Genomic DNA, 27,883 nt, shown 5'->3' on the forward strand with positions numbered 1-27,883 from the left:
ATATCGGCGGTACCGTTATATGGGGGCTATACGATATCGTGGACATATATAGATAATTCTCTGCAGAGGTATAAAGTACCCACAAGGAACTCCTTGTGTGGATTTTCAGACAATTCCGTTACAAAATGTAGGCAAAATCATCAAAATACCGAATATGGGGGGTACCGTTATATGGGGGCTATACGATATCGTGGACCGATATAGCCCATCTTCGAACTTGACCTGCCTGCAGACAAAAGAGAGATCTGTGCAAAATTTTAGCTTTCTATCTTAATTTGTTTAGACTGTAGCGTGATTACAACAGATGGACAGACGAACGGACAGGGCTAAATCGTCTTCGAATTTTACGCTGATCATGAATATATATACTTTGTTGAGTCTAAAATGACGAACTTAATATACCATCCATACTATGCATGGTGGAGGGTATAAAAACGCGATAAATATAACAGTAACAAGTTAAAAAGCAGTAAGTTCGGCCGGGCCGAACTTTGAATGCCCTCCACCTTTTGGAACGAATTTAAAAATTTGCAAAAAATAAAATTCTTAAAAAATTCTGTTAAAATTTTAAAAATAGCAAATATAGCCGTCTATTGTGGTCTATACGACGTGGACCTTCATAGGCATAAATAAAATAAACAGTGAATAATGTAGCTAAAATCGTCAAAATATCGGATATAGGGAGGTACCGTTATATCGGAGCTGTGCGAAGACCTGCACCTGCATAGACAATTATCTGTCACAGGCTTTAAATACCACATCTCAAACAATTTCGATGGGTATTGTACTTAAAATCGTCAAAATACCGAAAATAGGGAGGTACTGATATATGGGGCCTATACGAAGACCTTGACATACATAGAGAATTTTCTGTCACAGATTGTAGTTCTCATAACGAACCCCAAAATAATATAATGACGCTACCAAATTTGAAACATTTCCGTTGAATAATGTCGTAAAAATCATCAAAATACCGAAAATAGGGAGGTACCGTTATAGGGGGGCTATACGAAGACGTGGACCTGCACGGACAATTTTCTGTCTTATTGGGTAGTATCCATTACGAAGTTCAAATACCAAATTTGAAACAATTCCGATGAATAATGTCGCTAAAATCATCAAAATACCGAATATCGGGAGGTACCGTTATATGGGGGCTATATGAAAACGTGGACCTACATGGCCCATAACCTGCCTACTGGAAAAATAAACATGTGTGCAAAATTTTAGCCATCTACCTCAATTCATTCGAAAGATAGCGTGATTACAACAGACAGACCGACAGACAGACCGACAGACAGACAGACGGACATCGCTAAGTCGACTTAGAATTTTACGCTGATCAAGAATATATATACTTTGTTGGGTCTGACATGAGTATTTCGAGGAGTTACAAACGGAATGACAAAGTTAATATACCCTCCATAGTATGGTGGAGGGTATAAAAACCACTGAAATTGCAGCGATCATATGAAATGAGTTGCTTTTTTTGTCCAAACCAAAATCGGGTTAATTGACTTTACCATTCATCATTTTTTATATAGAAATGAATTTTGGTTTTAAATTTTTAAAAAGTGAATATAGTGCCTTTTTTACAACTAGAAAAACTTTCTCATTTAAAAATGTTACAGGGCGTTCATTCTCCTTGTAATTTCAGTTGCTTTAGTTTGGCAACCAGTGTATATATTCACCCGATTTTGGGTTAATTGTGCACCAAATGGGCAATATCAGTCCAAATGTCCTGATTTTGGCACATCCGACCGAATTTGGAGAAAATTGGTTCAGATATAGCTACAGCTCCGACAACTACTTCTACCCCTGAAAAAGGATTGTCTATATAGGTCTACGATCTCGTATATCCCCCATATAACTGTACACCCGATATTCGGTATTTTGATAATTTTAGCCACATTTCTCAATGGAATAGTCTGAAATTCCACACAAGGAGTTCTCTCTGAGTACTTTACCGCTTGGGTGAGAATTGTATGTATAGGTCTACATTTTAGTATAGCAATTATATAACCCTACCCCGCGATATTCGGTATTTCCAAGGATTTTCGCAACATTAGTCACCGAAATTGCGTCAAATTAGGTATTTGAAGTTCGTAATGGAAAATTCCTATGACGAAAAATTGTCACGTCTTAATATAGTCCCCATACAACAGTACCTTCCTTTATTCGGCATTTTGATGATATTAGAGACATAATTCACCGGAATTGTTTCAAATTTGGTATTTGAAGTTCGAAATGGATACTACACCTTAAGACAGAAAATTGTTTGTGCAGGTCCACGTCTTCCTATAGCCCCCATATAAGGGTACCTCCCAATATTCGATATTTTGATGATTTTAGCGTCATTATTCACCAGAGTTGTTTCAAATTACGTATGTGGAGTTCGTTATGAGAACTACAATCTGTGACAGTAAATTGCCTATGTAGGTCCAGGTCTTCGTATAGGCCCCATATATCAGTACCTCTCTATATTCGGTATTTTGACGATTTTAGGTACAATACCCATCGAAAGTATTTGAGATGTGGTATTTGAAGCTCGTAATGGATGCTACAGCCTGTGACAGATAATTGTCTGTGCAGGTGCAGGTCTTCGCACAGCTCCGATATAACGGTACCTCCCTATATGCGATATTTTGACGATTTTAGCTACATTATTCACTGTTTACTTCAAGTTTCGAGTTTGAATATGGTAATGGCTTATGACAAACAATGCCTATGTAGGTCCACGTCGTATAGACCCCAATAAACGGTATTTGGTATTTTTTAAATTTTAACAGCATTTTTTAAGAATTTTATTTTTTGAAAATTTTTAAATTCGTTCGAAAAAGGTGGAGGGTATTCAAAGTTCGGCCCGAACTTTCTGCTTTTTAACTTGTTTTACTTGTTTCTATTCAATATTTTCCGGTAAAGAATTGGCGTCCCCTTTCGCTTAGAGATACCCTATTTTTGTGAACAAAATACATTTTATTTTTATGAACAAAATGCAGTTATCCGATTGAGGAGAAATTTTGCAACCAATATTTGTTTGGCCTAAGTACGAACTCTATTGAAATTAGTGAGAATGAGAGATTATGACTGTTATCAGCCCAAATGGATTAAATTTCGGGACGTACGTTTCCAATTGGCTGCGATACATATTTTTTTTTTTAATATATCCTTCTCGAAGTAGTATTATACACTCTATAGCAATGTTATTTGGAAATAAAGACAAAAATGCCTCCGTCAAATTTAGTGAAAGTCGATATGTATCGATATCGAAACATTATTATACTATATTTTATATGTATATGTATGTTCTCCGCACCCTGACTCTTATTTTATTTGATATTGAAAAACTGAATTATAGATTTATTTCACGAAAAGTTTCATATTTCTGTAAAAAATTAATTTATTTAAACGGAGATATGTAATAATGAAAACCCGATAATGTGAACTTTATCCTTTACATTTCCTAAAGTAGGAGATAACAAAAATGAACTATAAAGAAAATATAAAAAAGCGGGCCTATGTCTTTGGTTCGTATAACTTTTCTTTAAAGTCCAATATTGTTATCACTTACTTTGGGAAAAGAAGAGGATAAAGTTAACATTATCCGGTTTTCATTATTACATCTGTAAATGAGAAGAGAAAGACAACCCAATGGTTTGACTGATGGTTCAATTCTTATTTTTATTTAAAAAAATTACTACTAAAACTGATCTAACTTATCCTAATCGCAGCGACACAATTATTCTTATCTTTTCTAATATTGAATGGAAAACATTGCATGACTATTTGTCATTTTCCTCAAGCGGTCTTGCATCTCTACTAAGCGTATTCATATCTGTACGTGCGGGTCATAACGTTTATTATCTCACACATTATCGTATGCGTCACCCGCACTGATATCCTAGACCCCTTTGCATATTTCCAGTTTAGTAAGTGCCAATTTCTATTCCAGTTGGACTAATATTACACGATGGGAGCTATATCCAAATCTGATCCGATTTTGATAAAATTTGGGAAATGTATTTCTGTGCTGTATTTGATACATTTCCCAAATATCTTTGTTACAGAGTGCATATTACGGTTGCGAGGACAAAAATATCAAATCGGATGAAATATATATATGGGAACTATAGCTATATCTGGACCGATTTCGATCAAATGGAACGCTTATTTCCAGGTCCTTGGGTCAAATTTGTGCAAAATTTCACTGGATCGGGCAATAAATGCGACCTGTACTTTGTTTACAAAGATACATGGAATAACCGGTGGACGGACACGTATAAATCGACTCAGAATGTGATTATATAAAGATCATAAGAAGGAACTACGGGTCTATCCCGTTTCCTTTGGCCTGTCACAAACAAATTCACAAAGGCATAATACCCTGACCATCTTGTGTTGTAGTGTATAAATATAAATAACTAGCTGGCCCGGTCTGCGTTGCCGGCCCGTAGTTTTAGTCTCTAATGCAAATTTTGCATAGCAAAAAATTTCACAAATCTAGCTAATAAAGGTGAACAAATTTTAATATAAATATTGATTCGACTAAATAGAAATAAATAACTATGGAAGGAGGGCAAAATAATTTCTGAATAGTCAAAGTTAATTACGCTTTTACACCCATTACCATAGCACCTCAAATTGCGCATTAGAGTCCCCAAAGAGTCTATGTTCCTGTTTATTGTAAAATTCAATGACGATTAAACAATACCCGCGTTGTTGTCCGCCAATCGGTAAACATCACTATAGATCGGCGGGCCTGGGGACTATATGGGGACTGTACCAAAATATTTACGTATGTTGACATTTTTCTGTAAGATGGTTCTCTACTCACAAAGTAGTCTAAATACAGCAAATAATGGCCAAATAAGTTGAAAAACGTGGCCACGGTCACAGCTGAAATCAGGGATACATTTATATAAGGGTTATACCAAAACGTGGCCCAACCAATATTTTCTTGGGGGTTACAAATTCAATAGAAAACAAAATTTTCTTTTCTGGCCACCAATTAGATGTGAAAGTTGACTTGGGGATACTCCAATGTGGGGACTTTATTTAAATAAATTCTTATGTGGCAATTATCTATATTATGGTTCCCTACCCCAGGGTAGCATAAATACAATTTTTAGCCAAATCAATTAATGAATGTGGTCAAGACCAAAATGGGCCCTACTCTGAAAATTTCAAACTTTATGCGAAGAGGTTCTCTGCCTCCTTAGAAACAAAGATGCTAAATAATGGCCAAAATATTTAAAAAAGTGACCAAGGCACCAAAAATAGCTTAAATCATACGATGGTTATATAAATATGAAATCGAGTTGTACCCTTATCCGCGAGTTATGATCGATATCATGACCTGCAAAAGCGATTTAAGGTATTTTGAATGTTTGGGAAGAATTTCTGGAAGGATAGAAATCATTTTCTTACTAAGAGTCCCATTCGCTCTACTATTTTCCACCCTTTATATTTGGTATTTTTCTGAATGTACATTGGACGGATTATTGTGACAGGAAAGAAGTAGTTCCGCGCTTTGAAATGAGCCCCATTAGGCTTTTTCGGTAATTTTTGTTTGTTCAAATGTGTTCGCATCTTCCAGCTGAACCACGATGTCGGCCCTGGAGTTGAAAGGTAGATGTCAGTTAACATCGTATTTCCCACTTATTTCATTTTTTGGTGAAAATTTGTATATAGTGAAAAATTATTCTTTATTTTGTTCACGATGCGATTACGCGATTTTTTTTAGATATTATCCTTTTCGGAGAGAAGATAATTCCGAATTTGTATGAATCGTTAAAATTAGTCCAGCGGTTCTTAAGTTGTAAGCGTAGTAACTGACACAACTTTCTTTTATATATATAGATAGATATAGATTAAAAAGTACTGACAGTTCCTCAGCCCCAAATAAATACTTAGAGGGGGATGAGTATCTCGTGCAATATATATATATATATATATGGGAAACATAAGAATTTTAGATAAATCAAAACTGTGGGCGCAGAAGTGGGCGCAGAAGTGGGTCTATATTTTTGTGGGTCTTTTTATACTTTCCAACATTCTATGGAGGGTATATAAGTTTTGTCATTCCGTTTGTAACTCTTCGAAACATTCATGATAGACCCTACTATATATATACGATTTAGCGTTGGCCGTCAGTCTGCCTGTTTGTCTGTCTGTCTTTCCGTCTGTTGTAATCACGCTATCTTTCGAAAAATTAAGATAGAAGCCTAAAAGCTTAAGTTTGTAAATGCCCCACCCATCAGTTTCAGATTTTAGTCCAATTCACCCCCCATAATATTTTGCTATAATCTTCTCCAACAATGAGTTTCTACTCTGACCCTAACCCGAACTCAATGAGAAATGTCGTGAGGATCGGATCATAATTAAGACTTGTAATGTGATTACAAATTAACAAACCCCCCACACATAGTGAGAAAATACGTGAAAATACATTTTATAACATTATCGATGAAAAATTGCGCATGCAAATTACTCCCGTATCTCCAGGTCGATTTAAGTGAGTATATATGACTCTTGTAAAGTTCGTGAGGTAAAAATTTGTGAATCTCAGTTTCAAAGATTGTAAACGTTTTTAAAAATGTTCATATGTTGGAGCTAAAGCTATTTTTGAACAGATTTACGGATTTGTTCAAAGCTAGATTCGGTAGCATGTGCCGCAATCCACCCTAATTAGGCTTAAATAGAACATAGGATACATAGGAACTTTATCCCAAAAGATTATTTCAATTGGACATTAAATGGGACCTATTTGTTTTTTTAAGCTATAAAGACAGAAGCTGTAAACAAGGGATAATCATAAGTCTACTGAACAGTGTGGTGCTGGTTATTAATACATACGCCTTCTATAGTGCTATTTAGAAAACAAAATAATACCCACAAGCGTAAAAAATATTCGAAGTTCAAATATACCTTTTATTGGGAAAGTGTGTGAATAAAATTTTACCATCTATAATAATAATTAAATGCGTTTTGGTTTTTAGACAGGATGGACACAAAAATTAAATGGAGCTTAAATGTAGAAATTTTTTCCGATTGAGAGAAGTTTCTACTAAATTTGACGAAGGTATTTCTAAGCTGAATGAGGTAACCAATGAAACATATATGGGACATATTGCTGAATCGGTTTAGCCTAAACTTGACCAAATTTTTCTAGCAGGAACCTAATGAATGGTCCAAAATTAAAACAAATTGGACAAACCTGACACGCCCGGTGTATCACACCAATTAAATTGGAGAAAAATGTATATATAAAAGCTATCCCTAAGCAAATGGGCAAAGATATAAGGAGATATATCCGAGTCTGAACCGATTACAAACAATTGTAATAGGTCTCGTGCTTGCGCCAACAAATTAACAGTTTTTGCCCCATTCTAGCATTGAATACGACTTGTAATTATGTTACATACATAGGTATGTATAAGCACCAGCGGGAACTTTTGCATGTTTAAACATAGGTAAGAATACATAATACCCTGTACCACAGTGTAGCGTAGGGTATAATAATGTCTTTGATCGCCTAACCATTAATCAGTGCCATCATTGCGAACCATAGAGTGAAGAAAAATTTGCCCAACTTGTAAAAAACAAAAATTTTTACACAAAAAGTGCAAAAAACTCTCACTTGTAATTATAAGGGGAGTCAAGGGCGCCCCTTCATACTTCTCTGCCTCCTTACTATTACTTTAAGGAAGGAATAAACGGTGTTGAAATTTTCATAAAGATGCTCTTATTCATGCCTTTTTTATATAGAATTCAAAAGTAGTTTTATTGTATTATTTTTATCTATGAAGAGGGACATTTTTATATATTAGGTAACAGCAAAAATAACAGTCTCTTTTTTTGAAATGATACAAAATTTTTTCATACTCTTTTTATTTATTTCGCAAATGTATATAATTGCACCCTTATAAGAATTGGTAATGATGCATAGGTGATAATCTTAGCGTAAATTGAATATAATTTTAAACAAGAATTAATAATCAAGTAATCAATTTTGCTTTACTGAACATTTTTATATTGTTGTTACATTGACTATGTTTAGTGCCGATGGCAATTTTGAGGTTACACTTGCGACCAAGGCAACAATTTACTCTGAAGGACTAGTTGAATGGAAACCACCAGCTATTTACAAATCATCCTGTGAAATAGACGTAGAATATTTTCCATTTGATGAACAGACTTGCGTTTTGAAATTTGGAAGTTGGACGTATGATGGTTTTAAGGTAGGTTTAATTTTATTAATAGTTTAAAAAATAATACAAATTGTAATTGTAAAGCTGTATATAAACACATGTTATATGACATATTGCTTGAAATGTACACACCTATAATAACTGTTAAAATGTACACATTTGAATGAAAAAACACATGTGCATATTCATACATAGGCAATATATCTTTTGTATCACTTTGAAAATGTAAATCTTAACCAATGTACATATTTATGTCGTAAAACTTGAAACAATATATCATATGTGGTAGTTTTGTGCTCATATGTGGTAGTTTTGTTACTCGGAAGCGATCCTACCTGTCTATAACATATAAGTGCAGAATTTTTAAATTTAACGTATATTTTATTGAGTATTATGATCACGATCATTTCCATATCAATAAATCGATGACAATACGTTTCTATTATAGTTTATAAGAAAATTATCATTCTGCACACAGTTTTGCTATTAAAGCTAACACCAGTTTTTAATCTTCTTTAAAAAAATACGATTAAAATTCAAAATAGTATTAAAACATATTATATAACTTTAATTTTGTATGTATAAAAGTAGGTACACAATACAAAACACATACTTCGTAATGCTTTTTACCCTTATCGATTCTCAAAGCAAGACAATATTTATTCTATTCATCTCAAATTCTTTCAATACTCAAATAAAATTTAAGCTTGGACAGTTTTGAAGCATATATTAAACTCATACATGTATAAAAGCGTTACGTTCGGATGGTCCGAACATTTAATACCCTATACCATGAGATGAGGGGTTTTGCAACGACGAATGACAAATACATCGGTTTGAAAATTTAGTTAAAGTTTTCAAAATATCATAAAATTTGGCGGTAGCGTAATATAGGGTCCATATCAAAACAGTGGTTGTTAAATATTGCTAGTTTCAAATACCAAATTTAATTTTTTTAAATTTATCAGAATACCCCAAATCCGGTGCGCCTCGGTAACCCACTACGATTATTCAATGTGATCTGCTCATTATTAATTTTTTCCTTTATCATTGATTACTGTTTGTTCTGTTCTAGAATGAATATATAACTATTGCAATTTCTTTCCATATCATAAAGACAAAGTTTTTGCAGAATCTGGAACAGATCAATTATTGATCCGTTCATTTAGCCATTACGTGTTCCTGAACATTAAAATAGTCAAATCTTCTGTCGATACAACATTTAACTGAAAGTGTCACATAAAACGTCACCTCTCACTACTGGATATTGCATATAATTTGGATGAGAATTGAATGTTTATTGACAATTTGAAAATTTATTATTTTAACATTTACTCTGTAATATATTACAGGAAAGTAAGTTAAATCAAATAAAAAATATGGTGACATTTAAACAGACGGCTTTCAACGGGAATTTATAAAAAAAAACAGATATCAGGGTTTAGGACTTTATTTTTTGTCAAACACACAAAAACAGGTCAAAATATATTGTTCGTTTTTGAAATATAAATGGATTGACATATTTAAAAGCAACGTCTTTAAGTTATTGGTGGACGAAGCTACGTTTGACAAAGTGAATAAATATTTGGTGAACAGAATCAAGTTTGTTATGTTTAATCAAAAAGTGTAACAACTTAAAAAATCGGTTTCGAGAAAAAAAAAATTCAAATATATTTTTAAGTTATAAATTGGAATTTAACTTTTAAAGTTTGAAATAATAATGGATAAAAAATGGCGCGCACAGCGGTGTGATAAATCATAACAATTTTAAAAGTGGGCTTTACAGGTTTTATTCTCATTGAACAATTGGTTTTGTCCCATTCATTGTTAGCGTATTTACAGCAAAATAATTTGTTCAGTAGATTTCATGCTATATCAAAAATTTCCAAAATGACCGTGGAAGGGACTGTCAAAATTAACACCATTAAGATGATAGTGATATCATAGCTCCGTACAAACATTTTCAAACCCAAAGATCTAATGGATCTAGAAAGACAATATTCTTCCACAAATGTACAACATTTTACAAAGTATAAATTCCGAGTTTTCAACATATCCGTTGACAAATGTGGCCCAAGCTATAAGAAAACCGAATATTAGAAGTATGGAAAACGTAAACCGACAAGGACCATTTACGAACTATATCTATGCAATGACAAAATTAATATACCCTCCATAAAAAGATGGATTGTAAACAAATAATGAGACCCGACCATTATTAATGAAACGAATGCTTCATAACGGTGTGTGTTCAAGTCTCGGCATCGGCAAACGTATAAAAACATTAAGAAAGATATGAATGTAATGTAACACTTGAAGAACCTCTTAATTTTCGTAACCGTGGCACGGTGTACAGCATCGGTGTATAGTAAAAATAATGAATACGAATTTACCTTTTTAATCCTAGCAGTAGAGAATTCGAGTAAAGAGTGAAACTCACTCATTGATTACAACTGCCAAAAAATTATCTTAAAAAAAGCTTTGTCTTATAATTTGTCGGTGCTCACACTATCCAGCAAGGGCATGTTACACGAAATAAATATTTTTTTACCAGTCGATTTTTTTAAAAGTCAATCATAATAAGTTATTATCTTTAAATTTTAGTTACCAGAAAATAACTTAATGTCTACAAATTTCGTGTGATATGCTTTCTTAAAATAGTGAGTTGGTTATCCGAATTTGTATTTTTCTGGTAGTTTAGTTTATATTAAATCGAACATCACAATAGTACCATATATGTGGGAATTGGTTTAACTTTTGATGTAGCTACCATACCGTGAAATGAGTAATAAATTTGTCCTGTAATTATTTTTCTTTCAATGACAACTAATTTTGACATTGCTTTAATAACTGCATAAATTTGTTTAATTTGCACCTACAAAACATGGCTGCGACGGTTTTTGTCACTTTTTTCTTGCGATTCTTCTGATTTATATTAACATAAAACTTGTGTACGAGGGAGACAAATATAAACTTGCATACAGTTTTGCTGTTGACAATGTTTAAAAAATTAATAACTCGCTATAGTTGTTTTTAACTGCTTCTACTTCCAACTCCCTGAAGTATATAAGTTCATATTTTTTAGAAAACAATTGTGTGGAACAATAAATTCAATTCCAGAAAATTCAAGCTGTAGTGCCTGATGGGGTTATAATAACAAACTGAGCTGGCAAACTTATAAATTAAAACTTTAATTTATCTAATTTCAGTCTCAATAATATACAAAATGTGTGTTTCACATAAGGTTATTTTATTAACTTATAATTTTTGCAGTGCTGATGGACATTATGAAGTCACTCTGATGACTAAAGCGACAGTGCATAATAGTGGATTGGTGATATGGCAACCACCTGCAGTCTATAAGTCATCTTGTTCAATTGATGTAGAATATTTCCCTTACGACGTGCAAACTTGTATCTTAAAACTAGGAAGTTGGACGTACGATGGTTTTAAGGTGCTAATATGTCAATGAAATATAATGAGTATGAGTTTTTATTCATGTATAAAAAATATATATACAAGTATGTATTTATATACGTACATTTATTTATTTATTTAAATTATGTTACAGTGTTGGAATGCATTAGCATATTTAGAAAAAAATATTCTCATTTTTTTATAACAAAAGATTTTAAAGTGTTTAGGGATGATTTGAAAAATGAACAATTTTCAATAATCAGTACAAGTATCTTCAAACCTTTAGATTTGGAATCGGTTAATGTGTATTATCGGGAAACACAAACTGCGACATATCATTAACACTACGCAAATGTCAAGTAATGTTTATAAAAAAACTGGTGATCCGAAAATGTAAAAGATACGTTTGGGATTTATATAATAGTTAGAAATAAACACAAATAATATAGTCAGTTATTTGAGGGTTTCAATTTACTGGAATGCTATTAAAATAATCAAATTGTGATGAAAGCGCATACCAACAACTTATTGCAATATTTGCTTAGCAGTTTGGCTAAAAAGTCGATGTATAGGCTTGTGGTTAGACTTTAAAAATGTGTTCAATAAAGACCGTGACACAATGAACGGGCCGTACTTTTTTTCATCGATAAGACAATATTTATATAGTGAGGTAACATTCTAAGGTATCTATACGAAATAGTGGAATTGCATAAAAAAATTTCTTTCATAGGAAGTACTACCAATTGCGAACTTAAAATTCTAAATAATCCCGGCAAAAAATTGGATAAAATGTGAAGTTACCGAATATCTAGAGGTTAGCAGTTATATGGTAAACAGAGATACAATATACCTAAAACGCATGAGTTCCAAGAAATCTCAACTCTGCTGCCTAACATATGTTAACTTTCGTGTGGGATACAAGTGTATCATCTTTAAATCTCTACTTACTGAATCGACTTTGCCATTCTTAAAAGTATTTTTAAGTCGTACAGTGTTATCTTTGTCATACAGTGTTATCTGTTGACATACATACATCAACGCGAGTAGCTATAAACGCTTAAACAGCGCATTAAAATTATCCCGTTTAGTAAAACTTAAGAATTTTTAGGTCGTCGTGACACACTTTGTTGTGAAACCCGTACGTGACCCTCAAGAATTGTTAAGAATGTTGTTGTGTTTAGAAAACTAACATTTGTTCATTTCACGTGGTTCTTTGAAAGTGGTCATTACGTTACTATACCGAATTTTTCAACAAGACTTGGGTATAGAAGCTTATACACATCACTTAATACCAGTACTGAAGCTGGCTGTACAAAACAACGTCGTACAATTGCTAATTAAGTCCTTGTAATTCATGCAGTTGCAATATTCTTCACTTGTGAGGCAGATTTTCACCTCGGTGGCTCCACCAATGAGTAAAATGTCGCATCAGGGGTTCGAAAAATCTTACTTTTTCATGCCTAATATTTTATTGAATGCCCATTAAATACAGTAGTTATTGGTTTGTTTTTAAGTTATTAAATGTAATGTTTATTACAGACTCTGTTTCGTAAAATCTAATGATTTCCTCGAAATAATTGTATGTGAGATTTACAATTTTATTCGAAACTATATTAGAGTGGGTCCTCGTTATATTCTTAACATCAAGAAATTTGTTCTTTAGACTTGAAATGAATTGGCCAAATTTTACAAGTTACAAATATATTTTTTACGATCAGCATTGGAATTCTCTAACTCATTTTCTGAGCCAAAAGTCGATAAAATTAAAATACTTATAATTTTGATAAGTAACGAAATTTATCGGTAAAACCTACCGATATATACCAATTGTAAACTTTTATTTCCTTTTTATATCAAAATTTTGGGTTTCAAAGATAGCGATTTTTCTCGTTAACTCAAAAAATTGGTTAGAAAATTACATTATTACCATTACAGGTCTGTAGCTAGATTTTTATACCCTACACCACAAGGTGGTCAGGGTATTATGTCTTTGTGCATTTGTTTGTAACAGGCAGAAGGAAACGAGATAGACCCATAGTTCCTTTTGATGATCTGCATAGAATCACATTCTGAGTCGATTTATGCATGTCCGTCCGTCCGTCTGTCCGTCCGTCCGTCTGTCCGTCCGTCCGTCCGTCTGTCCGTCTGTCCATGTATTTTTGTAAACAAAGTACAGGTCGCATTTATTGCCCGATCCAGATGAAATTTTGCAAAGATCTTTTGTTTGGCCCAAGGACGAACCCTATTGAAATTGGAGATAATCGGTCAAAATTTAGATATAGCTCCCATATATATCTTCGTCCGATTTGCCTTTTATTGTGCACCAAACGTGTAATATCAGTCCGAATTGTATGGAATTTGGCATATACACCCAAATTGGGCCTGAAAATATGTATGCCAAATTTGATCAAAATCGGTTCAGATATAGCTATAGCTCCCATATATATTGTTCATCCGATTTTTTATTTTTGTCCACCGCCGCCGTAATATGCACTATGCAACAACAATATTTGGGGAAATGTATCAAATACAGCTCAGAAATACATTTGCTAAATTTTATCGAGATCGGTTCAGATTTGGATATAGCTCCCATATATAACTTCGTCCGATTTACCTTTTATTGTGCACTAATATTTGTCCAAATGGGATGGAATTTGGCACTTACGACCGAATTAAGTCTAGAAGCTAGTATGTCAAATTTGGTGAAGATCGGTTCAGATATAGCTATAGCTTCCATATATATTATTCATCCGATTTGTTATATTTGTTACCCACAACCGTAATATGCACTCCGTAACAACTATATTCAGGAAAATATATCAAATACAGCTCAGAAACATCTTTGCCAAATTTTATCGAGATCGGTTCAGATTTGGATATAGCTCCCATATATATCTTTATCCGATTTCAAATTAATTGTGCATCAAATGGGCAATAAAATTCCGAATTTAAAAGATACAAATGCTTCGGCATATTTAGTCCTTTGAACTTTAAATTATAATTATAATCATAGCGTGTATGAGTGAATTCTCCCATAAAAATTTTTAATTGTTATGTGGAGCTCTACTTAATTAGCAAAGTGGTGTAGGGTATCATAAAGTCGGCCCCGCCCGACTTGAAGGCTTTCTTTACTGGTTTTATTATTTATTTTCTTTTTAAAAATGGTACGAAAACAATAAATGTTGGCAACACCTTTTCGGAACAGTTAGGATTTGTCACTGTCCAAGTTTATAATTTGAAGAAACTGGGACAATTTAAGTGTAACTTCTAATAAGCGAAAACTTATTAGAATCCAGTTTTCAAATACTACTGTGAAAATTCACTGTACGACTGCAACCTATAAATATGAAAATCTTTACGTATATACCAAAGGAAACAATAATGGTCCGTTTTTGTATTTAGAAACAAAATTAATGCGAAAGAAAAATGCAAATTATATACAAAACAAGTAAGCAAAGGCTTTAGTCATACGTTTGTAACTCAAGAACGGCTGGCCTGATTTTACACTATTAAAACAAATCGTGGACGTACTATTGCCGTACGATAAACATCAGAAGAAAATCCATACGGATGAAAATTGAAACAAGGAGTAGGGAGGCACCGAATGTGAAAACATAGCTTTATATGGGTGATCAAACAAATGGTAGAATTATATCCTCTGACGTGGGAAAATTTTCCCAAGGCTTCAAAGTACTTAAAATTATTGTTAGAAAAGATTTAACAAGCCGAAATTCAAAGAATGAGTTAGTTTAGTTTTCCATTTTTTTATTTTTCAATATGATCTCCTGAAACTTCAATACACTTATTCCAACGCGTTTCTAGCATTCTATCCCTTGATTAAATTAGTTTTCCTTAAGGTCTTCAAAATAGTGGTTTACAACTGTAATTACATCTTCATTTAAGGTAAAAGGCTCGTTTTACCATAGCTGTTGATTTTAGCCATTGTTCAAACACTCTTGTGCGCTGGTGCGTTGTCTTGATGAAGAATTATTTTTTTGTGTTGTAAGTCAGGACGTTTCTCTCGAGTTTGTACATTTAATTGATCCAAAAGTTGCAGTAATACTCTGAATTTATTGCTTTACCCTTTTGCAGATAGTCAATCAATAAAATACCTTTGAAGTCGCAAAAACCGTTGCAATAACCCTACCATCCGATTGAATTGTTTTTACTTCAGCTTCAGTTCATTGTTTGTCTCTGGAGTATATTGGTGGATCCATGTCTCATCAACAGTTATGAAACGACGCTTAAAATCAATTTTATTTCGCTTAAAACGATCCAAAACTGCTAGAGAAATGTTTTTTTCTTATTAATTTTTGATCGACTGTTAGCAAATGCGGCACCCATTTTGCTTAAAGCTTTTTCGTTCTTCATGTAAAATTAAATGGACTCGATCATTTGAAATACCCATGATATTAGCAATTTCACGCACTTTTATTCGTCGATCATTTAATAACATATTATGGACTTTGGCTAAAAATTTCTGTTGTTGCTGTTCTGTGTTGTTGCTTGTGCGACCACGTTTAAATTCAGCAACCCAATTTTTAACTGTTGCATATAAAGAAACACTTTCGCCTAACACATTCACCATATCATTTCTTGTCCCGATAAACCTTTTTTATGCAAATATTTAATGACAGCACGCATTTCTAATTTTTCCATTGTAAAAAATTGCGGTTGCATCTTTTTTGAACACCTGTTTCTATATGAAGAAGTTGCCAGAAACAAAATTGAACATGTGTTAATAACAGAGATGGAAGATCAATGAATACATATTTTTATTGTTTTTCAATTCCAACGCCTCCAGCTATTACCAGATTGTCAGAAGTACAAACATTTTCATAATAATTACTAGATTATAGGAAATTAAACTTTCTAAACACTTGAACCAAAATCTGATGCATTTATAAAATAAATATTTTATTATATTTCAAGTAAGCATATAAATACAGTAGAATACATTATTCATATATCTTACATAAAAAAATTATACGTCGTTCGATGGTAATTGAATCAATTGAAAAAGACTAGACCAATTTTTGACAAAGTTTTGTCATATTCGAACTTAGGTTTTTAAGGAAAGAAAAATTGTCGTTGTATTTAAAATCGTTAGATTTACCAAAATAATGAGTATATATCTGAGGGTAAAAGAACCGCCCACACCAATATGTATTTCTTTATATGATTGTAGGTACGGTGGAAAGTTTTTATTAAACAAATCATCGGTAGCGAGCTCTTCTAAAATTTGTCGAGCATCGAAGAAATCTTTTATTCGGATATCAAGCCAAGTCAAATATGGTAATTTCATCTACCACAACTGTAATATGTTTATACTGTTTGTGAGTAGTTTAATTGGCCCTAAATGATCCAGATGTACGGTAATGATGGCATATCAGCTTTATCTATCGGAACAAGTAAGCCATTTTACAACCTCTCTTAGAATCTATCAGTGTACATTTAAATCTGGAGTGAAATAATTTTTCCTAACTCTGTCCTGTGTTTTTCTAACTGAAAAAGTTACTTTGTCTATGAGCTAGTGTTATTACTTCGTTCGTCATTAATGGTTGTACTACAATTATTTCTTTTTTTGGATCTTTATTTAGTATATCGAAATGAAAATTATCATAAGGACTATACTAAAGGACTTTTCTAATCGCTCTGACTCGTTCATTATTGTATTGAGCTCTTCTAACACGATGTTTCAACAAATCTTCAACCATTAAACATGACCTGACCGATGTTCAATAGTGTAATTGATCTCCTGCAGATATGTTGCCCATGGGGATTTTGTTGGCGAAACATTATGTTAACGCATCGTTAATGGGAAATCTCTACAGTCTGCTATTCTTTTTATGTTCACGTCTAGAATATAAATCCTCCATTTTTCTAATGGTTCAACAATTAGAAAACCTTTAACTGTAAGGAATCGACTTTTGCTTAGCTGGGGTAGTTTTTCAACTCATTTACTGGATGGCTTTTCTAGCCATCATCCAACCATAACCATACATACAGGCAAATGCATGAATGTCGGTTATCAAATTTGGGTGACATATTTTTTAAACAGGGCCATCAGTAATAGACTCGCTCAATTTGTGCATGGAATAAACCGTTGTTGTAAGAACTTTAGAATTCAACAATCCTTGAATCACCTATTTATTTGATCATCGACTGCACACTGGTTGGTTATGCGACTGGGAAATCGACAGTTAAAAGAATTTTCATTTCAACAGGATGATGCTTAAAATAACATTTCTATTTTCTTCATATAGGCGGCCCAATCCCATAACATGATCATTTAGTTCTTGTACTTTCGAAATTTTTCTGAACTCTCGCTCTAATCTATTTCCAAATCTTGGACTCCGTGAACCGATAATCACGTGGTCTTTATCTAGTATTGCCTATTTTAACGGGATACACCAAGTCTGGCTTTTCAACATTATCTATTGGAGCATTCCCGAAAATTAAACTTGTTCGGAACCTTAAGAGATGCATATGGAATATTATAGGACACGATATGGACGTTGTTTTTCTTTCGTGTATTGAGTTCATATTCACATTCAAACGATTTATAGAGAGAGCATACACAGATTTGCTTCATTATAGTCAGATCCATCATCTTCCCGTTCCCACAATAGTAAAATAAATTTACTTTGCAAAAAGGAACTAACACTTCTAATACCCCCACCATTTGGAAGGAACTTGAAAAACTTAACAAATACCGTTTAAAGCCAAAGAAGACCAGGACCTGCATACGCAATTTTTTGTCATAGGCTGTAGTACCCATTAGTACCATCAAATACAAAATTCAAAACAATTTGGGGAATAATATCGCTTAAATCATAAAAATTGCGAATATTGAATGGTACCGTTATATGGGGGCTTCACAAAAACGTGGACAGGCGAACAATTACGAACTTAACCTGCCTTCTGCAAAATACACATGTGTGCAAAATTTTGTCTCAATTCTTTCGAAAGATAGCGTAACTACAACAGACAGTGATGCGGTCATAGCTATGTCGAACAAGAATTTTTCGCTGATTATAAATATATATACTTTGTTGGGTTTGACATTAATATTTCGAGGAGTAACAAACGGAATGGCAAAGTTAATATACCCTTCATAGTATGGTGGAATTTATAAAAATAATGATTCTAAATTCAATGTGGTTTTACAAAAAAATTCAGTACAATTTTCTAATAAACCAATTTTCTTCTAAACATCAAATTTCGTTGGAACATAAATATTAATACAAAATGACATGGATACAAAGTTGTGCTGTACCACGACCAGTTTGAAAACCAAGCCGCGAAGAGTCATATTATTTGGTACGTGAAGGATTATTCATATTTGAGGAAATCTACGACAATGGACAACGTTTCGCTCAAATTTTAAAATCACTATAAATAATTGAACTATTTGAATGGTGAACATATTTCATTCGCTTTATTTTACTCAATAAGTAAAAAAGCTGCAATTCCGACCGTGTCGAATTTGGAATACCCTCCATCATCTGGTACGAACTTGGCAATTTTTAAAAAAATAAAATCCTTAAAAAATTCTCTTAAAATCTAAAAATACCGATTGTAGCCGTTTAATTCGAGTCTATATGACGACGTGGACCAGCATAGGCAAATTTTGTCATAAGCCATTACAATATTCAAATGCGAAATTTGAAAAAAATCGGAGAAAAATGTAGCTACAATCATCAAAATACCGAATTAAGGGAGGTACCAAAACGTGGGGCTATACCAAAACGTGGACCTGCAAAGACAATTTTCTGTCGTAGGCTGTAGTATTAATAACGAACTTCAAATACCCAATATGAAACAATTCCGGTGAATAATGTCGCTAAAATCTAAAAATACTGAATATCGGGAGGCACCATTATATGGAGACTATACCAAAGCGTGGTCCATTTTCACTACTAAAAGTCCTGCAGACATAATATACATTTGAATAAAATTTTATCAACCTATTTTATTTCGTTCGGAAGCAAGAATGATTTCCACAGACGTCTAAAGATAAATCGACATAGAATTTTATGTTGATCAAAAATATATATACTTTGTGAGGTCTAATATGTATATTTCGAGGTGTTACAAATATAATGACAAACTTAATATACCCTCTATACTATGGTGGATGGTATAAAAGTTAAAACGATTCATATATGTGGCATGAAAGCTACACCGGTAGGCCTATTCTGTAACTTTTTCATAACATTACTCACTGTTTATTTTACCAAACATTATTTTACTTTTGTTACAATAGCTAAAGAAACTTTTACCATTTTAGGTCTTTGTCCAAGACATATAATATAATCATAGACTAATGAAAGAATAGACGATGAAATGCTCTAACCGCTTATCATCGAAAAAATCGAATCAGCAGATGTCGTCTATTTCGCTTCACTGTAAGAGATTTATGAACTGTAAATGGTGCAATGGAATAGTAAGACTGTCCCATACTTGACGACATTGACAAATATTTAATTAAACAATTGTAATTATTGAAAATTCAATTATATTGCTTTCGAAGTCGAGTGACTTGACCATTCAAAACACACACCTGGCCGCACTAAATGTGTTTTTGCGAAATCTGTTAGCAAATCTGTTTTGTTGTCTATATTTTTATTGGTCCATGATATAATAAGATTTTATTGTTGCTTTACTTCAATAGATAGAGTAGTTAGTGGAAAAATCAATAATGGTTCTCGCAGGATCTCGCAGATTTTTATCGATTAGATGAGCACGAACATGATCTGGAATAGATCTATTGCTTTTATGCGCGGTTTTCCTCTATTTTCGCAATTTCGGAATAGCATATTTCCGTAAAGTTTCTAATGAAATGTACGCGTCCATATATTGCATAATAGAATAATTAATAGGTCATATGCATTTTGTCTAACATTTATACAAAGACATAAATCTATAAAGATTGATCAAAATGCATATTTTCATTTAATGTTTCTCTCAGGAAAGGTCAGGCGACATATCAGGTAGGAATCCCGTAACAAAAACGCATTATAAACGATACAGAAATGTTTTTTTTTTTGAAATCGCAAAAAATGGCGTCAAACGAAAAAAAAAGTATGAGAAATATACTTCAGAGCATTTCCGTATATAATTAATCGATAATGTTGAAGCCACGTTCAACAGCAGCGATGTCCCCCGACTCGTATTAGGATTAAAGTTGTTTCTAGGATAATTATCGAAATCGGGGTTATTTTAGTACTTTTTCACTTACGCATATATGTACATATATATAGGGCTGGAAGCGCCTTTTCCATTTTATTAAACTCGACTGTTTTTATACCCTCCACCATAATATGGAGGGTATAATAACTTTGTCATTCCGTTTGTAACTCCTCGAAATACTCATGTCAGGCCCAACAAAGTATATATATATATTCTTAATCAGAGTAAAATTCTAAGTCGATTTAGCCATGTCCGTCTGTCTGTATGTCTGTCTGTCTGTCCGTCTGTCCGTCTGTCTGTTGTAATCTTTTGAACGAATTGAGATAGAAGGCTAAAATTTTGCACACGTGTTTATTTTTCCAGTAGGCAGGTTAAGTTCGTAAATGGGCCATGTAGGTCCACGTTTTCATATAGCTTCCATATATAAGTACCTCCCAATATTCGGTATTTTGATGATTTTAGCGACATTATTCACCGGAATTTTTTCAACTTTGGTATTTGAAGTTCGAAATGGATACTACAGCCTATGACAGAAAATTATCTGTGCAGGTCCACGTCTTCGTATAGCCCCCATACAACGATACCTCCCGATATTCGGTATTTTGATGATTTTAGCGACATTATTCTCCGGTATTCTTTCAAATTTGGTATTTGAAGTTCGAAATGGATACTGCAATCTAAGACAGAAAATTGTCTGTGCAGGTCCACGTCTTCGTATAGCCCCCATATAACGGTACCTCCCCATATTCGGTATTTTGTTTATTTTAGCGACATTATTCACCGGAATTGTTTCAAATTTGGTATTTGAGATTTGTAATGGATACTACAGATTATGACAAAAAATTGTCTGTGCAGGTCCACGTCTTCGTATAGCCCCCATATAACGGTACCTCCCAAGATTCGGTATTTTGGTGATTTTAGCGTCATTATTCAACGGAATAGTTTCAAGTTTTGTATTTGAAGTTCGTAATGGGAACTACAGTCTGTGACAGAAAATTGTCTACGCATAATTTTGGTGTTGAAAATGGGTCACGTAGGTCCACGTTTTGGTATAGCCCCCATATAACGGTACCTCACGATATTCGGTATTTTGATGATTTTAGCGACATTATTCACCGGAATTGTTTCAAATTTCGGTATTTGAAATTCGTAGTGCATACTACAGCCTTTGACAGAAGATTGTCTGTGCAGGTCCACGCCTTAGTATAGCCCCCATATAACGGTACCTCCCGATATTCGGTATTTTGATGATTTTACCGACATTATTCAACGGAATTGTTTCAAAATTGGTATTTGAAGTTCATAATGTATGCTACAGACTATGACAGAATATTCTCTGTGCAGGTCCACGTCAGCGTATAGCCCCCATATAACGATACTTCCCGACATTTGGTAATTTGATGATGTAGGTCCACGTCGTCATATGGACCCTAATATAACGGTACATGCGGTATTTTTAAGATCTTAACAGAATTTTTAATAGATTTTATTTATTTTGAAAATTGCCAAAATCGTTCCAAACGGTAGAGGGTATTCAAAGTTCGGCCCTGCCGAACTTACAGCTTTTTCGCTCCAAAAGGTAAATTACAAAGATCAGCAGTTTTTGTGGGTGAAATTCGTAAAATGAACTCCAACAGATTGGCAGTAACAACAACGACATCATCAATTATAAAGGCATTTTTTTGAGTTTATAGTGAATTGCCATCATTTTTCTACATTTCTTTAACATTCATCGTCGACAGAGATATTATTATTTCATTATTGCGTATTATAAGCTGTGAATGCAAAAACCAAAAACAACGATCGCCAACATAAACTTTATAAAAAAACAAGTAAAAAGCCGTAAGTTCGGCCGGGCCGGACTTTGGATACCAACACCATATGGAACGAATTTGGCAATTTTCAAAACAAATAAAATCCGTTAAAAATTTTGCCAAAATCTTAAAATATCCCGATATTCGGTACTTTGATGATTTTAGCGACACTATTCACCGGAATTGTTTCAAATTTGGTGTTTGAAGTTCCTAATGTATACTACAGCCTATGACAGAAAATTGTATGTGCAGGTCCGCGATTCGATGAGTTACAAGCGGAATGACAAAATGAATATACCCTCCATAGTATGGTGGAGGGTATAAAACTAAATGTCTAAATATGTGCTTCAATTTTCAAAATGATAGATTATTACTGAAGAATCAAGTCACTAAATGTCAATCTTTAGATTTAAACAAACATAAATACCAACCACAAAACATACAAGTAAACAAGCAGCTATGTTCGGCCGGGCGGAAAGTGCAAAATGTAAATTAAATAAGTTTAAAAATACAGCTGTAATTTTAAAATTTTTATAATGCCTTGAGCTACAATTATTTGGGGATATACGAAAAACTAGACTTCTACATCCAACTATCAGTCAGAGAAGATGGTGCCTATTATGAACTCATGACATCAGGTTTTAAATAATTCCGGTTAAAAGAAAATACAGAATATCTGGAGGTAAAGTTATGTGGGGACTATATCAAAACTATATAGAAAATTTCATTTAGAGATGTTTCCTAAAAAAAGGGAACACAAACTGCCAATTTTTAGAAAATTCGGTCTAAAATGTAAGCCTTCATTTTAGACCGAAAAAAACATAATTCTGCCGGTACAGTTATATCGGGGCTTTAACTATTAGGAACTCAAAACACCAAGCTTGAGATATTTCTGTTGAAATCTAGCTACAATTAACAAAATACCGCATATTGGGAGGATCTGAGATCTGTCGTGGATCTGCCAACTTTCTGTCATAGGAAGTAGTACCCAATGCAAACTTAAAATTCTGAATTTGAACCAATTCTGTTGAAAAGTCTAACAAAAATCATACAACTAGCGAATATAGGGAGGGAGCTACACGAAAATGTGGACCTCTTTAGACAGTTATATGCCAAATTTGACATAATTCCATTTAAAAATGTAGCTAAAAGAATCAAAAAAAATGTAGGGAGGTACCGTTATATGGAGCCTATACGATTGCGTGGAGCTTTAAAGAAAAATGTTTATCATCGGAAGTACTACACATCAACATTTAATATCTGGAATTAAAATTATGTGGGGACTATACCACAACTTGGACCTATATATATGCAATAAAATTTTCTATATACCGAGAACACAAACTATAAAAAACGGACAAAAATTGTTATATGAGGGCTATACAAAAACGTGGCCCTATATAAACAATTTTTAATACCAAAAATCCTGCTGACCTAAAACATATCTCCGTAGATGTTATTTTGATAAAAACATATAGGACCCGCAATCTAATGCTTTTTAAGTAGTGCTTATTTGGTGAGTGGTAACAGTAGCTCATGTACCATTTGAAAGATAATTAGTTTTATCCTTGCGGTGATCGAATATGGTTGTGTTTACGCTTGAACAGCACTCGAAATACTACGATATTACTTTAAAACCCCTGATAATGTTCCATTTCAAACTCTAAGTACCGATTTTTATCAATTCAAATACAAATGATCTGATAGAAAGAATAAAACCCATTACAAACTCTATATACCGAATATATAATATTCACTTCTGTTAGAAAATGTGACTAAAATTGTCAAAATACCGAATATCGAAAAGTAAAGTTATGTACGAATTTAACCTGCCTACTGAGAAAATACACATATGTGCAAATTTTAGCCTTCTATCTCTATCCATTCTAAATAACGTGATTAAAACAGACAGACGAAGTACTTTGAGGAGTTACAGAGCGAATGCCAAAGTTACTATACCCCCCTTAGTGGAGGGCATAAAAACCAAAACCTAAACTATGAACATAGGAGCAAGTTAGAATTCAATACTACAACACAAAACTTTCTGGTAGCATACACTAAAATCATGCCTTAGTTAATTCGTGATCAGCATAAAATTCAAAGTGGTTACTTCTAATAATTAACGATTTAAATCTGTCCGTCTGTTTAAAGCAAGATACAGCTCACATTGTTTGACCTAGTGTTTTGAAATTTGACAATATAGTTTTACTGTTTGCTGTTTAATGTGTCAAACATGTTTCTAAAATGTGTTTATTTTTTATATGCGTTTTCTTATATGAAATAATTAAACTATGGAAACAATATATGGTGTTTTCAAAAATTTTCTTTCATCCGTTCATAAAAACCTACTTTTGTGAGAGAGTTGTGTTAAACCCGTTGTGATTTTTTTGAAACACTTAAAACCCTTATTGTCTCATTGCTGCACTGCACTGCAACTAAAAGTTACTAATATTGAAATTTATAACAACTCTCTAATGACAAGAAATAGGAATAAATTGGTTGTACTCTATTTCTGTATTAAATAAAAAAATATGTATGCTTTACTAATATTTATGTGTTATATTTCAAGCAGCCAATAGGTGAGTCTCAATTTCTGTTGGATGGGTCTCAGGCCATCAAACTTTTGGGAACCACTGACCTAGAATGATTGGTATTGAGAATGAGGTGTATGGGTTCACGTTTTTGTACAGCCACTACATAACGGTACCTCCCAAAATGCGTTATTTTGATCACTTTTTCAACTTTTTCGAACATAATTGTTTGAAGTTTGGTGATTAAAGTTCTTAATGGACACTACATTCTTTAGCAGAAAAGTTAATATGTAGGTGCATGTTTCCCTATAGCCCCCATATAACGATACCTTCCGATATTCTGTATTTTCAACCAAATTGTTGTAATTTGTACCACCACCAGGTATGCTGGGATTTTTACCACATTGTTTTTGTGATATTTCGGTGATATTAACCACATTATTTTTCAACCAAATTGTCTCAATTTTGATATTTGGAGATTGTAATTTATACCTCCACCTATGAGAGAAAATTGACATATCAAATGCTCCTTTGGACGTAGCCCTCTCACATCCAAAACTCCAGACATTTGGTATGCTGTGATTTTAACCATTTTAAGTTTGTAACTATGAATAATTTTAATTGCTGCAGATATATACCTGTTTTAATTTGTTTTTTCTTTTTACAAACATAATTAGTAGTCAACTTAAGTTTACACACAATATATTTATAGCATCGTAGTAATATATCTATCTTTAAACTGGCACTGTCAATGTAAATAACACGTAGAAGATGTACATAATGCTTCCTCGTATCATTAACATATTTCTATAAATCGTTTTTAAAACAAGGTTGACCTAAGGCATATGGATGAACAACTAGGCAGCAATGTGGTAGATGTTGGAGTAGATTTGTCGGAATTTTACATGTCTGTGGAATGGGACATTCTGGAAGTACCAGCTGTCAGGTAAGTAGAAATAATATATGTTAATGCACATTGTTTTTTGTGATATTTTTAATTTTTTGTTAATGTTTGTGTACCAGAGGGCTGCAACGAGTATGCAAAAATTCAACCACACTTGATTTCTTACACGATTTTTGTTGATGCAGTCGTTTAGTTTGATCTGAATGAAATGACCGTTTTCGCATCGGATCAAATCGAACGCTCAGTTTGAATCACTTCACTCACAATCAAATATGAGTGTTCGAGACGGTTTGATGTGTTCAGCAACATGAGTTGATCGAACACATGAATTTAAATGAGCAATCACAACTGTGATTGTTTTCTTTGAATCGAGTTCGCTCAGCGTCATTGTTTATTTAACCATTCAATCAAGTTGGGACAGTTTATTTTGACTTACATATATAATATTTGAAATGGAAGAATGTTGTGATAGTGCGACCGAAATTGTTGCAAGTAGAAACTACACACGTGTAGGTAAAAGAAAAGCTCGAAGTTTGGGAAAAATCTTGATAAATATTTTAAAATAAAAAAATATTTAAACATTTTTGTTTACTAAATACCAATGATGTGTTTCGGTATTAAAAATATTAATATTGTTTTTTAGAAATAAGTCACTGAAGTCTAACATACCAAAAACCCAAATAAAATGAAAAAATTGTCTGTTTATTAAATATAATTTGCACCGATTTTTTAATGGGGACAGCTTTTAGTTATGAAATCCTTTGTAAAATTAAAATCATGATTTCGCCCAGATTCGAACATTTGTGTTTTAATCAAATCACTCACTTAACTGGGATGAATCAAACCAACAAGACTCATAGATGATCGACCCGTTATGAACAATTCAACATAAGTTCGTAAACAAATAAATCATGGGAGCTGTTTGATTGCGAACACAACACTTCGATCAATACATGTTTGATCACAACTTTTTCGTTTGGCTTGAGCAACTCGAATAAACATGTTAAATCTGACCGACTGATTGAGTTTGATTGTATTTCTACTGTGTGTGATCAAGCCTACTCAATCAAACTCATTGCAGCCCTCTCGTTCGACCCGTTATGAACAATTCAACATAAGTTCGTAAACAAATAAATCATGGGAGCTGTTTGATTGCGAACACAACACTTCGATCAATACATGTTTGATCACAACTTTTTCGTTTGGCTTGAGCAACTCGAATAAACATGTTAAATCTGACCGACTGATTGAGTTTGATTGTATTTCTACTGTGTGTGATCAAGCCTACTCAATCAAACTCATTGCAGCCCTCTGTTGTGTTCACGCCTCAGAATTTCAATATTAAATGGCCATTTTATTAGGTTTTCCCCAAGAACTATTTATAAATCAAACTTAAATTGCTAAAGAGTGATATAAATGATTATCATAACAAGTAATGATATTTAAATATATCAGTACGATTATAAGTATAATTATTTTCTGGTTGCATTGATAGCTTTGCTTCTGTCTGATCTTCACTCCAAAATCGACAAATCTGCTTATTTGCATACCTATTAAACCAAAAATGAGCTGACCATAAAAACGAGCGCGAAATGAACTTTCGTAACACGCATTTTGATAATAAAAATTAATGAATGCAAACGTTGTTCGTTTTATGGTTAAATTATAGACCAAACTGAAGATGTTGGACAATGAAACAAAACACTAAACGTACGTGAGCCGTTTAAACGAGTGTTGTCATAAAGATAATAGCTAAAAAATTATCATTATGAAGTCCCATGCAAAGTGTGATGTATAAATCACATTGTAAAT

General features: G+C 33.2%; 1 protein-coding gene across 6 annotated transcripts in view; it reads left to right on the forward strand.

Moving 5' to 3' along the window:
• LOC101894068 (acetylcholine receptor subunit alpha-like) overlaps positions 1 to 27,883 on the forward strand; it is a 331,275-nt gene that overhangs the window by 191,847 nt on the left and 111,545 nt on the right. For 3 of the 6 annotated variants that reach the window (XM_059126854.1, XM_059126855.1, XM_059126852.1), the window contains 2 exons: positions 8,060 to 8,240; positions 25,998 to 26,113. In XM_059126854.1, the coding sequence (XP_058982837.1) occupies positions 8,060 to 8,240; positions 25,998 to 26,113 (297 nt within the window). Of the gene's footprint in view, positions 1 to 8,059; positions 8,241 to 11,483; positions 11,665 to 25,997; positions 26,114 to 27,883 lie in introns of all 6 variants that reach the window. The other 3 variants (XM_059126856.1, XM_059126853.1, XM_059126857.1) reach the window with 2 other exon arrangements.

The sequence above is a fragment of the Musca domestica genome, unplaced genomic scaffold (genome assembly GCF_030504385.1).
Source record: "Musca domestica strain aabys unplaced genomic scaffold, Musca_domestica.polishedcontigs.V.1.1 4, whole genome shotgun sequence".
In the NCBI taxonomy this organism is placed as follows: domain Eukaryota; kingdom Metazoa; phylum Arthropoda; class Insecta; order Diptera; family Muscidae; genus Musca; species Musca domestica.